A 10,465-nucleotide genomic window follows, 5' to 3' on the forward strand; every position below is an offset into this window, starting at 1 on the left:
CGGCAGCAGCAGCAGCGCGGCGGCACCGGTATCTTCCTAACTTGCACCCGCGGAGTGACCCCAGCCATTTCACTAAAATGAGCGTGCTTAGCAGGAAGAGATGTGTTCCTTACACTAGAAATCACCCCGTCACATGTAGCGGTGTAAGTAAATGATTAAATTTCTTTTATGGCCGGGTTGCGAGCAGCCTCTGGAAACGCGCCGCTTCCCCGTTCTGCGTCCTCCCGGGGACCCTGTCTGCGCCCGTCCTGATTTCCCTCGGGCGTCCTCTCGTCCCTGGACTAGAGCTTCGGCTGCTGGGGTCTTAGCGGGCGGGGGACTAACCTTTTCTGGGTGTATCTAGGGAAAGGAAAATAACTTGATTGCCGTGGCATGCTGTGGCCTTCCCCTTCCCCCATTTAAATAAAAAAAATTATTTTGTATGTGTGTGCAGAACAGCATGTCAAGAGAAAAGGTCCAGAGTAGTGGAAATGTTTCCGTTAAAAATATTTAATGGAATGTGGGGTTTTTGTTTGGTTTTGCCATTCTGGATATGTTACTTTCAACCCGTTCCATTGCAGTCTGTGCATCTGAGTTCTGGCAAACTAAGGGAAGAAATCCTTAGGGTTGTTTGTTGATGTTTGAAGAGGCTTATTCTGTGTTTAGGCTTGCATTTTTGTTTAACATGACTATTCGGCATCTGTTTGGGCCTTGATGCCCATCGGATCTGTGGGGGGATTCATCTCTCCGCTCCCCCCCACCACCCCAGTATTACAGTGTCAGTGACCCGGTGGGAGCTTCCTTTAATTGGAAGGCCACCCTCGCTGGTCTTCTCTTCCTCATCCTGTCCATCCTTCTTGATCTTTACCTTCATTTTCAAGATATTCTTCCCTTTTGTATTTTGTAAGATGCAGGATGTGGGATATAGGTTGCTAGGAGACAAAGCAGGCTCCCAGGGAGATTCTGTTGTTTCCTTGACAACCAGACTAGGGCAGCTACAGATGAACAAGCCTCCTATCGGCTGTGGGAGGGAAATGGGGGGCTTTTCTGGGCTTTGCAAAGAGTGTGGGTAGGGGTGTGGAGGTGGGACTAGGAGCCTGTAAGGGTTGTAGCTAATTTGAGCACACGCCTTTTGTTCTGACCTGGCCTGAGTACAAAGAGCTGGGACGTTGGTGGGCAGGAGGCTGTCTTTGGAGAAGGGAACAGGGATTGTGGGATGGGGTGTGAAGGGAGCATCTCTGTGACTCTGGAATCATTGAGGAAGAGGAGTGGCCTCAGGGTCATGATAGCCAGTGCAAGGTGGCAAGGAAACCATAGTGTATGGAAGTTAATCAGGAGGCTCAGAAGGAATGGGGATGAGGCAATTGTGTGGAAAAGTCTAGAGTCATTGAAGGTGAGAGTGCCAGAAGGAAAGGGGAAGTTGAGAGGCTTATTGAGGGGGTTGTGCCATTGTATACCAGCACCGTTACTGTAAAGTAGCAATATTCTAGAGCAAAAATTACATTACTGTTGACAATGGCATCATATCTCCAGGACAGGATCCTTCTAAAGACAGGCCTGAATAGACTAAGAGTTCTGCTCGCTTAATTGGGCCAGTGTGTATCTTAAAAGAGAGGTATAATTACACATAGAGATATGTAATCTGGCATTATATAATACCACATTACATAAGGCACATACCTCCTTTTGGCTCAGGCTGTCTTGGCACAGATTCATCAAAATTCAAGACTGGCTTCTGATGCCCTCATACCCATTTTCCAGAAGGGTAGACCATGGCACAGAGAAGTGAAGTGATTTGCCCTTTCCCAGATCAGACAATGAATGAAGTTTGCCAGGTAGGCAGTTGGGATGGGGGTGGAGTGGGTGAGAATGATCAAAATTGGGAGGAAGTCAAAAGACAAGTAAGAGAAGGCTGCAGAGGTGGTGGGGAAATGGATGGGGAGGGGCTGCTCAGCCAGAGGAACACCCAACAGGTCTGCTGTCTAAACTCCCAGCACAGTGTCGCTCTTCTGCTTGCTGGTTGGCTGTCCCCTGCTTAACCCTAGAGGAGCATAGGGTGTGCATCGAGTGTTTGAATTGTAGACTCACCAATCTTGGACCAGCACTGAACCACTCTGCTGGTGTTCTGACATCCTCCTCACCATCCAGCTGCTCCTGGGTGTGAGAGCTGATAGGTCGCCTTGATTTCTCATCCCCTCTTCTGTCTACACACCTCCGTGCTGCTAGAACCTCAATTTAAGAAAGAAGCTCTGTTGGCTAGTAGGTTTCTCTCTTTCTCCTACATCTGTGTATATTTGTATTGGGGAATCTATCTGTTTTGTTCTTCAACTAATTAAACAGAAATCACAACCCAGATGCCTCCCAGCGCCAGCACATCCTTCCCGCTGTCTGCCTTGAGACGAGGAACTATCAAAGTGGGGTTCCCACTCTTCATCAGGAGAATGAACTTGGGGAGAGGCAAGATGGTGGGCAGAATAATGGTTGCTTGCTGGAGAGGCTGAGAAGGGGTGGAGGAAGGAGAAGGAATGAGGCAGACAATTGCGCTGGAGACTAGGGAGGGACCTGCACAGAGACCCCTGGTTGTTTAGATCCTGTAAAATTCCAAGAAAGAGGAGGCGTGTGTCTCATTGGAAAGTCCTTGCCGTACTTTTTGCTAAGGTGGCTGAGATGCATCCACTCAAGCAAAATCCCAGTTACCATCGTTGGATATTTCAGGTCTGCATTCCCGCATGCTGGCATCTAGTTACAGTCCTGCAGGAGCCGAGCTCCTCTGTTGCTGCTGGTGGCTTGGCTCTTGGGCTGGATGGCTCAGCAGTGAGAGCTCCTGGGAAGCCTCCAGGACTCCTCTGGGCTCAGCCTTCCTTGGCCTAGGAAGGAGTCCTTCAAATTGCTCCAACCCCCAGCTGACTTCAGGTACTCAGGAAATGTGAGCAGGGGCAGGTCAGTGACCCTGGTGAAACCAAGCTTGCTAATAATGCCTGCACTACCCCTACCTTCTCTCTTCAAGCCTTCCAGGGGAGAGTGGATGCCAACTGTGAGGCTGTCAGCAAAAACCCCTAAAAGCCCAGGGCCCCCTCCTGGAGATAGCTTTTTAAACACTGACATGACATTTTGACTACAGAAGGACCTTCTGTTTGTTCATTTGAGCCATCCCTCTCTGTGGGTGGATGAGCCGCTTCCTCTCTACCTAACACAGGAGGAAAGTAAGGCAAACATTTGTTCAGAAATTCAGGCCCAAGTTTCTGACTCTCTGCTTTCCCATTACCTGTCCAGCCAATTTAATGAGCATCCTTCCAGGAGTGCTGGTGTCCAGGGGCTTCCAGCCTGAGACTCCTCCTCCCCAGGAAGGAGAAATGTGGAAGGGAATGTATCTCATTTTCCCTGAAACTGGATGCAGGATACTTGGAGGGCAGGCCTGGGTAGGGGATGGGAAGGCTTACTGGCCCATTAGCCATGGGGTGTATTGTCCCAGATTTCCCAGGTGGCTCAGTGGTAAAGAATCCACTCGTCAGTGCAGGAGACATGGGGTGGATCCCTGGCTCGGGAAGATCCCCTGCAACCCACTCCAGTATTCTTGCCTGGAGATGGACTACAGTCCATGGGGTTGCAAAGAATCGGACACGACTGAGTGACTGAGTGTGTGCACACACACGTATTGTCCCAGGCCACTGCTTACCCCCACTACCACCATCTCAATACTGAGTGAGCCCCTTAGGTAATGGGACAATCTCACAAGAGGAGAGGAGAGGCCTGTGGACTGCTCAGGTGCAAGCACCCAGAAGCCGTCTCAGCTTGGAGAATCTGGGACAAAAAACTTCAGCATCTCTGTAATGGGGCTGGGGTTGAAGGGTAGCCACAGGCAGGCTGCAGTTTGGAAATTGACAGCGAGAGGAGAGAGGCAAAGGTCGCGGCCAGGAGGGCCGCTGCCCGGTCCGACAAGTCCATTAAATGTTAATTTAATTTTTTCATTTAAATTTTTAAGTTTTAATTTAATTTCATCTTAATTTTCTCAGCAGCCCTGCCCTCAGGCATGCTGGGAAGAAGGGGTGGGGACCTGGCCCTGACTCCCCTCCTCTCATCTTTGTTGTTCTGCTGTCACAGCCCTGCGGGCTGGAGGACGAGAGCAGATGATAAGTGAGCTTCCTAGGCAGACACCTCTCTTCCCAGGAGAGTGGGGACCAGCCCCCGAGCAGACTCCGCCTTGGGATCTCTCTCTGGCATTCCCCAACCAGAAGCCCTGCTGCTGGAGGATGGAGACAACAGGAAGAAGACCAGAGATTCACCCAGTGGAGCTGTGCCTCTCAGCCTGAAGGGACTCCTGTCTCCTCGGGCCCCTGTGGAGCCTGTGCCCGGAAAGCTACCCACTCCCTTGTCCTCCTCTCTGCTCAAATGCTCAGAGAGGGGGCAGCCCTGGCAGAGAAGAGCTGCTGGCTCTGGCCCTCAGGGGCTGATGTGCGAAGTTGTCTTGACTGCTTCTCTTCTCTCCCTCAGGTCCCAATTAATGGATTCTGACATGGATTATGAAAGGCCAAATGTAGAGACCATCAAGTGCGTGGTGGTGGGGGACAACGCTGTGGGCAAGACCAGGCTCATCTGTGCCCGGGCCTGCAATGCCACCCTCACCCAGTACCAGCTGCTTGCCACCCACGTGCCCACGGTTTGGGCCATTGACCAGTATCGGGTATGCCAAGAGGTAAGTTTGTAAGTCTATGGCCTCACTCATCTGGGCTTGTTCCCCAGGGATTTCTCCAGAGGGGCCCTATGCTAAGCTCACGGAAGCCCTTTAAAGGTTGAGTAGAGGCAGCTGAAGAGCACAGATTCCTGGGAGAGGCCTGAGGGGAGCCCACCCCAGGGGAGGGGTCCCCAAACCTTTGTGTTTGTCTGAACAGAAGCCTGGGGCATCTTGTGTAACATAGCCCCCAGTAATGGGAAGCCCTGGAGCTGGGAAAGGGGTGGTGCTTTGGAGAGATGAGAGCTGCTGGGAGAAAAGAAACTGCTGGCTAATGATACCAGAAGACCCAAGGCTGGGAAACATCTGACTGGCAGGTACAGCTGGGAACAAGGATGGGCTCCTTGGGAGATCGCATCACTCCCGTGACTGTCTGCCCTCTGGAGTCTCTTCTGTCCTGGCCAGCTCTTGTCAGGGGACTCAGGTGTTCTAGGACACACAGAGGGAGACACTAGTTGTCCCCCCAGCCCCCATGCTGTGGGACCCAGGAGTGAGCTGACCCCACCCCGAGTCGGCATGCAGGGCCCCCAGGAACCATTGCCTTCGCTTCCCTCTCCTCTCCCTGTCCCACCCCCTTCCCCCACCCCTTCCAGGTGCTGGAACGTTCCCGAGACGTGGTGGACGATGTGAGCGTGTCTCTCCGCCTCTGGGATACCTTCGGAGACCACCACAAAGACCGGCGCTTTGCTTATGGGAGGTAGGGAAGACCCCCGCTGCCTGCAGGGAGCCAAGTGGATGGGGTTTTTCCCCGAGGTATGAGGACACTCTGTGAAACTGAGTGGAAGGAGTTTCACTCTGTGAAACTGGGAGGAAGGAGTAGAGAAAACAGCCCTGGGAGACCTTTCACGGGAAGGCAGCCTGGCTGGGCAGGGAGCCGGCTTTGCAGTCAGGCGGCCTGGTTTCAGTTCTCTCCTGTTAACCAGTAACGCTGGGACTTTGAGCAATTAGGAAGGCTGTTCTGAGATGAGTTTTCTCAGATGAGATGGTAAAAGCGGTCATGTCTAAATCTCAAGAGAGCTGTGAGGTCAACCCAAGAATCTTTGAAAGCTCTCCAGTGCTAACTTGGGGGTACAGAAATAGGAAGTGCTATGATTAAATGTTTTGGGGGAGATCACGTGAGCCGATCCATATGACAGTTGTGGGACTGCAGTGTAGGGGTGCCGTTGGGTATGTGTTCTCCCTTGTTCCAGCAGCAGGGAACCTATCACTAGCTTTTTCTGCCTATAACCTCACTCTCTCCCACCCCAGATCTGATGTGGTGGTTCTGTGCTTCTCCATTGCCAACCCCAACTCCCTCCACCATGTCAAGACCATGTGGTACCCAGAAATCAAGCACTTCTGCCCCCGAGCACCTGTCATCTTGGTGGGCTGCCAGCTAGACCTGCGTTATGCTGACCTGGACGCTGTCAATAGGGCCAGGAGACCCTTGGCTAGGTAGGGAGTCCTGGTGCCTAGGGAGGGAAAGGTGGCAGATGGGGAAGCGGAAGAGGGGGTGGGGGGAAGTTGTGTGTCTCTCAACTCCCTGCTCAGCCCTGAGAGAATGCACAGAGCCTCACTTCTCTCCCTCCATTTGAAGCAGACTCACATAGGGGGCCAGTAAGAATGGTCATTCTTTCATCCATCCATCCATCCATCCATTACACACTGAGTGGGCAATACTGGGCTAAGCATCATGAGGAGAGAAGGAGAAGGAGAGGTAATCTTTGTATGAAAGGAGCTTATAGTCTTGCTGGGAGACGAACTGGATAGGTGAATATGTTAAAAACCAGCATGCTAATTGCCAGAGAGGTAGTCAGCCCTCCCACTACTCTGAGCCAGGGAGATCACCCAGGCCTACCATAGATAATGGAGGGCTTCCTGGAAGAAGAAGGGATTAGAAGTGAGCTTTGAAAGAATGGTAGGATCTGGCCAAACAGAGGAGAAAGGGAGTGGAAATGAGCAGGGCAGGAATGGGGCTTAGACCTAGATCCTCAACAGGGACGCCCCCAGTCAGGTGACAAACACACAGGATTGGGGAATGCATCTCCCTGCCCCCCACCCCTCCACCACCGACATGAATTTGGCTTCCCTTCTTGAACGTGCCAGGCCATCAAGCCCAATGAGATCCTTCCCCTGGAGAAGGGCCAAGAGGTGGCCAAAGAGATGGGTATCCCCTACTACGAGACGAGCGTGGTGGCGCAGTTCGGTATCAAGGATGTGTTCGACAACGCCATCCGGGCAGCGCTTATCTCCCGCCGGCACCTGCAGTTCTGGAAGTCCCACCTCCGCAATGTGCAGCGGCCCCTGCTGCAGGCGCCTTTCCTGCCCCCCAAGCCGCCGCCCCCACTCATTGTGGTGCCCGACCCCCCCTCCAGCAGCGAGGAGTGCCCTGCCCACCTCCTGGAGGACCCGCTGTGTGCAGACGTCATCCTTGTGCTTCAGGAGCGGGTGCGCATCTTCGCCCACAAGATCTACCTCTCCACATCCTCCTCCAAGTTCTACGACCTGTTCCTCATGGACCTGAGTGAGGGGGAGCTGGGGGGACCCTCGGGGTCAGGGGGTCCCCGCTCAGAGGACCACCGGGGTCACCCTGATCAACACCACCACCATCACCACCACCACCACCACCATGGCCGGGACTTCCTGCTCCGGGCAGCCAGCTTTGACGTGTGTGAGAGTGTGGAGGAGGGTGGGGGCTCTGGGCACGCTGGGCTCCAGGCATCCACCAGCGACGGGATCTTACGGGGCAATGGGACAGGGTACCTGCCTGGGCGGGGTCGAGTGCTGTCTTCCTGGAGCCGAGCTTTTGTGAGCATCCAGGAAGAGATGACAGAAGACCCACTGACTTATAAATCCCGGCTGATGGTGGTGGTGAAAATGGACAACTCCATCCAGCCAGGGCCGTTCCGGGCTGTTCTCAAGTACCTGTACACGGGGGAGCTGGACGAGAACGAGCGAGACCTCATGCACATCGCCCACATCGCTGAGCTGCTTGAGGTCTTTGATCTGCGCATGATGGTGGCCAACATCCTCAACAACGAGGCCTTCATGAACCAGGAGATCACCAAGGCCTTCCATGTCCGCCGAACAAACCGGGTTAAGGAGTGCTTGGCCAAAGGCACCTTCTCAGGTATGAAACAGGCTTTAGGAGCTGGTGTCCCAAAGGCAGGGGACTTCCCTCCAGGAGCCTTCTGCAGAATCTGGGTTGGTCCAAGTAGCATTCTGAGTCATCTCAGCCACTGATGTCCTGGAGATACCACAACTCTGCTCCTGAAACCTAGAGCCCCCAGCTTGAGATTGGGTCATGTGGTGCTCACAGACTGTGGCTTCAGGAGGAAGCAGTCATCTGGGAGCAGTGTCTACCCATGGGGTTGGTTGTCCCATATTCTTTCACCCCATCCTCACGTGATACATATTCTCTCACCCAACAGATGTGACCTTCATCCTGGATGATGGCACCATTAGTGCCCACAAGCCCCTGTTGATTTCTAGCTGTGACTGGATGGCTGCCATGTTTGGGGGGCCATTTGTGGAGAGTTCCACCAGGGAGGTAAGGCTAGGATAGAAACGGCTGGGAGGGAGAGAGGCTTACTCCCTTTCCATCTGAGGCATCTGTCACTTCACAGTACTTCCTTCAGCCTTGACTCTGTACAAACCACCAAGTGATGGGCCCAAGAGAAGTTTATGAGATGGCTCCTATAGCCAAGGACTTTGCAATATACCAAGATGGGCAATTATGGTCACATCCTAGCTCTATAGTTGAGAAAAAACTTTTTTCTTAAAGCAGTAAGAACAGATTTTTTATTCAGAAACTATTGCAATAGGGGAAAAGAGACCTCAGTATAGAACTGGTTTTAATTCTTAATTGAGCATGATCAAGTGGAGTTTATAGTCAAGGTGTAGGGTGGGAGTCAGTGGGTAGAAAATTACTTAGAGGAAACATCAGGAGTCAGTGGGAGTTCTAGCCAAATCAAGACTGGGGTTCAAGTCTGACCTCCTTTCTACCCTTCTCTGAACTGTGACACTGACTGTCCATCCCTCAGCCTTGTAGTTAACAGTGTCCTCCTTTGTGAATCTACTTAAAGTTCCAAGGGTCCACACCAAGTTTCTCCAGCTGATCTGAGGTTTCCCTTGAGTATGCGGATGAGGTCTTTTATTTCTGCTGAGTACCCTTCTCAGCTCTGGTCCCTTAGTCAGTGCTCAGCAAGCACTGTAATGAAAAGCTGAACAAAGAATGTTAGAGCATAGCATCCTATAACCCAGAGAAGGCATTTCCTAAGGTTTCTGAGTCAGGAAGATCCTTTGGAGGAGGGAAGGGCACCCCTTTCCAGTATTCTTACCTGGAGAATCCCATGGACAGAGGAGCCTGGCGGGCTACAGTCCATAGGGTCGCACAGAGTCGGACATGACTTAAGCGACTTAGCACACACTGGAAAGGGAGTCCTTCTGGGAGGTGAAGAGGAGAGTTCGAGATTTGAGTTGTCTCTGCTCCCTGAAGCATGAGTGGGTTGAGATGTGCAACATGTGAGATGGGAACTCTCCAGAGTCACAGAAGCAGCTGTAAAGTTCCAGCCAATTCCCAGCGCAGCCTGGAGAGGCTGGCGGCTGATGAGAAAGCAGTTTTTGTGTTGGTCCCGCTCTGGAGAGATCCCAGAGGCCCAGAGCTGTAGCTTCAAGCAGCCCAGAGAGACCAGCTGGTGTTCGCTCCGTTCATCCACATCCCACTTGCACTGCTTCCCGAAGGATAGAGTGGGGCCAGGTGCAGGTGACCGGAAGGATTCCTTTATGCTTCCTCCAAACCAGAAAGATGCTAACGCGAGTCCAGGTCCTTTTAAAAGCTGTTGGAGCCCTGCTCACAGGTGCTCAGCAGATGGGTTCATTGCAGGCTGTTGGTGTGGGAGATTAGCCTTTGGGGAAGGAGGGGTTCTGAGCAGGTCCAGGGACCACAGAGGGGTGGCAGCCTGTCTATGGGAGACCAACTGTCCAGGCCAGGGCCTTCTGAGTTCTTCAGAACTGCTGCTCTTTCCCTAAAGCTGGACCTTGCTGCAGCCTGCTCCATTCCTTCCCACCCGCAGGTGGTATTTCCTTACACAAGCAAGAGCTGCATGCGGGCTGTGCTGGAGTACCTGTACACTGGCATGTTCACCTCCAGCCCCGACCTGGACGACATGAAACTCATCATCCTGGCCAACCGCCTCTGCCTGCCACACTTGGTCGCCCTCACAGGTAGCTAAGCCCAGGGGAGGGGCCTCCAGGGAGGAGGAGGAGTCAGGGGACCCCCTGGGAGTCGTGATTTCTTCTCTCACCTGTCTCCTCCTAGGGGACAGGCCGCCAGCACCAAGGGGATACGTTTACATAGCGTGAGATACGTCGGTGCGTATTGGGGTTGCGGTGAGGACGTGGATGTAAGGAAATGTGTGAGAGGGATGCTTGGTGGGGTCACCTTATAGGTCTCTCTAGAGGTTATTGCGGTGCAGCAAGTGGGCACCAGTAGATGCCAGGGCTCGAGGTTCTCAGCTTGGCCACACTTAGGCAAGCTTAAGAAGCCAAAAAGAACAGAACACCATTCCTCATTCCTACCCTTGCATCTCCTCCTCCTTCCTTTCGTTTTTCTTCCCCTTTCTCATTTCCTTCTTCTCTTCCACCTTCCCTTTCTCTTTCTTCTAGAAACACAGTAAACATTGACCTAATTGTTGGTCACTCCTAATTCTTTGATTCCTGGAAGATCCTGTGAGCTAGAGCTCAGGTTTCAGGATGGACCAACCCCAGAGGCTTGGG

The 10,465-nt window shown here is 52.8% G+C and overlaps 1 protein-coding gene across 1 annotated transcript; it reads left to right on the forward strand.

Annotated features, from left to right (window-relative positions):
* Positions 1 to 4,471: 4,471 nt before the first annotated feature.
* Positions 4,472 to 10,452, forward strand: RHOBTB2 (Rho-related BTB domain containing 2). The gene is given in 7 exon segments (XM_010845488.1): positions 4,472 to 4,672; positions 5,302 to 5,405; positions 5,957 to 6,149; positions 6,794 to 7,817; positions 8,119 to 8,237; positions 9,763 to 9,913; positions 10,008 to 10,452. Coding segments are annotated over 7 exon segments (1,827 nt in total). The 5' UTR covers positions 4,472 to 4,480; the 3' UTR covers positions 10,052 to 10,452.
* Positions 10,453 to 10,465: the final 13 nt, after the last annotated feature.

The sequence above is a fragment of the Bison bison genome, unplaced genomic scaffold (genome assembly GCF_000754665.1).
Source record: "Bison bison bison isolate TAMUID 2011002044 unplaced genomic scaffold, Bison_UMD1.0 scf7180017864217, whole genome shotgun sequence".
Lineage (NCBI taxonomy): Eukaryota > Metazoa > Chordata > Mammalia > Artiodactyla > Bovidae > Bison > Bison bison.